The 5,000-nt window shown below is 46.0% G+C and overlaps 1 protein-coding gene across 3 annotated transcripts in view; it reads left to right on the top strand.

Annotated features, from left to right (window-relative positions):
• Positions 1–5,000, top strand: part of pald1a (phosphatase domain containing paladin 1a) — a 174,798-nt gene that overhangs the window by 96,082 nt on the left and 73,716 nt on the right. For all 3 annotated transcript variants that reach the window (XM_065022967.1, XM_065022966.1, XM_065022965.1), the window contains 2 exons: positions 1–53; positions 712–852. The exon at positions 1–53 is cut by the window's left edge and continues 19 nt beyond it. In XM_065022967.1, coding sequence (XP_064879039.1) covers positions 1–53; positions 712–852 — 194 coding nt within the window. The remainder of the gene's footprint in view (positions 54–711; positions 853–5,000) is intronic.

The raw sequence follows: 5,000 nt of genomic DNA, 5'->3' as shown, positions 1-5,000 counted from the left end.
ACGATGAGATTGTCAGTGTTCCTGATGCCAAGTACACGAAGGGAGAATTCAAGGTGAGTAACAATCATAAGAGACTTTTACCAAAAGAGGGTTTGAATGAAACATAAGAGTTTTTTAGATTGACCACATAGCAGAGACTATAGTTCTACAGCTCAGTGTTAGAGCTGTAGTGGCCTAGCAACCACCGAACAGACAGGATTCTCCTCTGGTCTGGAATAGTCTGGCTGACAAAGTCACACCATGGTCTGTAAAACTGGGACATGATACATGTCTGCTTGTCACTCTGCGTTAAGGAGATAGATTTGGGGGTAAGGCCCTCCGATAGACTAGTGTCCTGTCCAGGGGGTGTACTGAGGAGATAGACTAGTGTCCTGTTCAAGGGGTACTGAGGAGATAGACTAGTGTCCTGTCCAGGGGGTGTACTGAGGTGATAGACTAGTGTCCTGTTCAAGGGGTACTGAGGAGATAGACTAGTGTCCTGTTCAAGGGGTACTGAGGTGATAGACTAGTGTCCTGTTCAAGGGGTACTGAGGAGATAGACTAGACTAGTGTGTATTCTGTCCTGTCTGACAGTCAGTGTGTATTCTGTCCTGTCTGACAGTCAGTGTGTATTCTGTCCTGTCTGACAGTCAGTGTGTATTCTGTCCTGTCTGACAGTCAGTGTGTATTCTGTCCTGTCTGACAGTCAGTGTGTATTCTGTCGGTCCCCAGGTGGTGATGCAGCTAGTCAGACTATTGCCAGACGGCCACCAGATGAAGAGGGAGGTGGACATGGCTCTGGACTCAGTTAGCGAGACCATGACCCCCATGCATTACCACCTCAGAGAGATAATCATCTGTACCTACAGACAGGTAGGACCACCCCCATTACACACCATCAGACAGGTAGTACCCCCCCCCCATTACACACCATCAGACAGGTAGTACCCCCCCCATTACACACCATCAGACAGGTAGTACCCCCCATTACACACCATCAGACAGGTAGTACACCCCCCCATTACACACCATCAGACAGGTAGCACCCCATTACACACCATCAGACAGGTAGCACCCCCCCATATTACATACCTATAGACAGGTAGGACCACCCCCATTACACACCATCAGACAGGTAGCACCCCCATTACATACCTATAGACAGGTAGGACCACCCCCATTACACACCATCAGACAGGTAGCACCCCCATTACACACCATCAGACAGGTAGCACCCCCCCCATTACATACCTATAGACAGGTAGGACCATACACCCCATAGACAGCCATACTAGACCATAAACCCCATAGACAACCATACTAGACTATACACCACCATACACCCCATAGACAACCATACTAGACCATACACCACCGTACACCTCATAGACAGCCACCTGAGTGATTATCATCTGCACCTACAGACATGTCCAGTAGGGGGCGACACCTGCCTTTACATTACACTACCTGTCAATAACACAAATAATGTCAACTCATTAAAACACTGTTTTGAAGGCTGTTTTGATCACACTGATATATGGGAATGGTTGCATTGGTTGTCATGTGTCACAGGTGCATTTCTAGTCTGAAAGTCATGACCCTGAACTGGTACAACCCAATGGGAGAGACAAGACTATTTAGCGACAGTTCTACTACTGGCCCACAGATGGCTGCAGTTCCACTCCTGGCCCATAGATGGCAGTAAATGCTCTTGTTTTTATTTAGCTACAGTTGTACTACTAGCCCATAGATGGTTGCAGTTTCACTCCTGAACCATAGATGGCAGTAATGCTCTTGTTTTTATTTAGCTACAGTTCTACTACTGGCCCACAGATGGCTGCAGTTCCACTCCTGGCCCATAGATGGCAGTAATGCTCTTGTTTTTATTTAGCTACAGTTCTACTACTGGCCCACAGATGGCTGCAGTTCCACTCCTGGCCCATAGATGGCAGTAATGCTCTTGTTTTTATTTAGCTACAGTTCCCATAGATGGCAGTAATGCTCTTGTTTTTATTTAGCTACAGTTCTACTACTGGCCCACAGATGGCTGCAGTTCCACTCCTGGCCCATAGATGGCAGTAATGCTCTTGTTTTTATTTAGCTACAGTTCTACTACTGGCCCACAGATGGCTGCAGTTCCACTCCTGGCCCATAGATGGCAGTAATGTTCTTGTTTTTATTTAGCTACAGTTCTACTACTGGCCCACAGATGGCTGCAGTTCCACTCCTGAACCATAGATGGCAGTAATGCTCTTGTTTTTATTTAGCTACAGTTCTACTACTGGCCCACAGATGGCTGCAGTTCCACTCCTGGCCCATAGATGGCAGTAATGCTCTTGTTTTTATTTAGCTACAGTTCTACTACTGGCCCACAGATGGCTGCAGTTCCACTCCTGGCCCATAGATGGCAGTAATGCTCTTGTTTTTATTTAGCTACAGTTCTACTACTGGCCCACAGATGGCTGCAGTTCCACTCCTGGCCCATAGATGGCAGTAATGCTCTTGTTTTTATTTAGCTACAGTTCTACTACTGGCCCACAGATGGCTGCAGTTCCACTCCTGGCCCATAGATGGCAGTAATGCTCTTGTTTTTATTTAGCTACAGTTCCCATAGATGGCAGTAATGCTCTTGTTTTTAGGTGACTAGTCATGTCATGGACCCAAGCTACTCAAAAGCATCTACAAGTACTATGTTTGTTTAGTAGTTGTTGTTTAATGTTAATTATTTGACTTTAGGGTGCAGTACTGGTTAGAAATTAATAATATGTTGTTGCTCATGGTAATAAGGGGTGGCAGGTAGCCTAGTGGTTAGAGCGTTGGACTTGTAACCGAAAGGTTGCTAGATCGAATCCCCGAGCTGACAAGGTAATAATCTGTTGTTCTGCCCCTGAACAAGGCAGTTAACCAACTGTTCCTAGGCTGTCATTGAAAATAACAATTTGTTCTTAACTGACTTGCCTAGTTAAATAAAGGTTAAATACTAAGAATATATATACTGTTTTACATTGACTACTTGCTTAGAAAGCATCACACATAGGGTCCTATGTGTCTACAGCTGGTTGACTCCTGAGGTGTGTGTGATGATAAATAAATTCAAATGTTATTGGTCACATGTTTAGCAGATGTTATTGCGGGTGTAGTGAATTGCTTGTGTTAATAGCTCCAACAGTGGAGCTATTAACAATACACACACACACACGGAGTTAAGAAATATATACATATTTTTTGACTAAAATACAGTAGAATACTGCCTCTATGTGACATAATTAAAGTGGCCAGTGTTTCCATGTCTATGTACAGTATATGGGGCAGCAGTCTCTAAGGTGTAGGGTTGAGTAACCAGTGATGACAGGTCTATGTACAGTATATGGGGCAGCAGTCTCTAAGGTGTAGTGTTGAGTAACCAGTGATGACAGGTCTATGTACAGAGGACAGCAGTCTCTAAGGTGCAGGGTTGAGTAACCAGTGATGACAGGTCTATGTACAGAGGACAGCAGTCTCTAAGGTGCAGGGTTGAGTAACCAGTGATGACAGGTCTATGTACAGAGGACAGCAGTCTCTAAGGTGCAGGGTTGAGTAACCAGTGATGACAGGTCTATGTACAGAGGGCAGCAGTCTCTAAGGTGTAGGGTTGAGTAACCAGTGATGACAGGTCTATGTACAGAGGGCAGCAGTATCTAAGGTGTAGTAACCAGTGATGACAGGTCTATGTACAGTATATGGGGCAGCAGTCTCTAAGGTGTAGGGTTGAGTAACCAGTGATGACAGGTCTATGTACAGTATATGGGGCAGCAGTCTCTAAGGTGTAGGGTTGAGTAACCAGTGATGACAGGTCTATGTACAGTATATGGGGCAGCAGTCTCTAAGGTGTAGGGTTGAGTAACCAGTGATGACAGGTCTATGTACAGTATATGGGACAACAGTCTCTAAGGTGTAGGGTTGAGTAACCAGTGATGACAGGTCTATGTACAGAGGGCAGCAGCCTCTAAGGTGTAGGGTTGAGTAACCAGTGATGACAGGTCTATGTACAGAGGGCAGCAGCCTCTAAGGTGTAGGGTTGAGTAACCAGTGATGACAGGTCTATGTACAGTATATGGGGCAGCAGTCTCTAAGGTGTAGGGTTGAGTAACCAGTGATGACAGGTCTATGTACAGAGGGCAGCAGCCTCTAAGGTGTAGGGTTGAGTAACCAGTGATGACAGGTCTATGTACAGAGGGCAGCAGTCTCTAAGGTGTAGGGTTGAGTAACCAGTGATGACAGGTATATGTACAGTATATGGGGCAGCAGTCTCTAAGGTGTAGGGTTGAGTAACCAGTGATGACAGGTCTATGTACAGAGGACAGCAGTCTCTAAGGTGCAGGGTTGAGTAACCAGTGATGACAGGTCTATGTACAGAGGGCAGCAGTCTCTAAGGTGTAGGGTTGAGTAACCAGTGATGACAGGTCTATGTACAGAGGGCAGCAGTATCTAAGGTGTAGTAACCAGTGATGACAGGTCTATGTACAGTATATGGGGCAGCAGTCTCTAAGGTGTAGGGTTGAGTAACCAGTGATGACAGGTCTATGTACAGTATATGGGGCAGCAGTCTCTAAGGTGTAGGGTTGAGTAACCAGTGATGACAGGTCTATGTACAGTATATGGGGCAGCAGTCTCTAAGGTGTAGGGTTGAGTAACCAGTGATGACAGGTCTATGTACAGTATATGGGGCAGCAGTCTCTAAGGTGTAGGGTTGAGTAACCAGTGATGACAGGTCTATGTACAGTATATGGGACAACAGTCTCTAAGGTGTAGGGTTGAGTAACCAGTGATGACAGGTCTATGTACAGAGGGCAGCAGCCTCTAAGGTGTAGGGTTGAGTAACCAGTGATGACAGGTCTATGTACAGAGGGCAGCAGCCTCTAAGGTGTAGGGTTGAGTAACCAGTGATGACAGGTCTATGTACAGTATATGGGGCAGCAGTCTCTAAGGTGTAGGGTTGAGTAACCAGTGATGACAGGTCTATGTACAGAGGGCAGCAGCCT

The sequence above is a fragment of the Oncorhynchus nerka genome, linkage group LG10 (genome assembly GCF_034236695.1).
Source record: "Oncorhynchus nerka isolate Pitt River linkage group LG10, Oner_Uvic_2.0, whole genome shotgun sequence".
Taxonomy (NCBI): Eukaryota; Metazoa; Chordata; class Actinopteri; order Salmoniformes; family Salmonidae; genus Oncorhynchus; species Oncorhynchus nerka.
The sequence above is the reverse complement of the archived record's forward strand: the minus strand, read 5'-3'. Positions and strand labels throughout refer to the sequence as shown.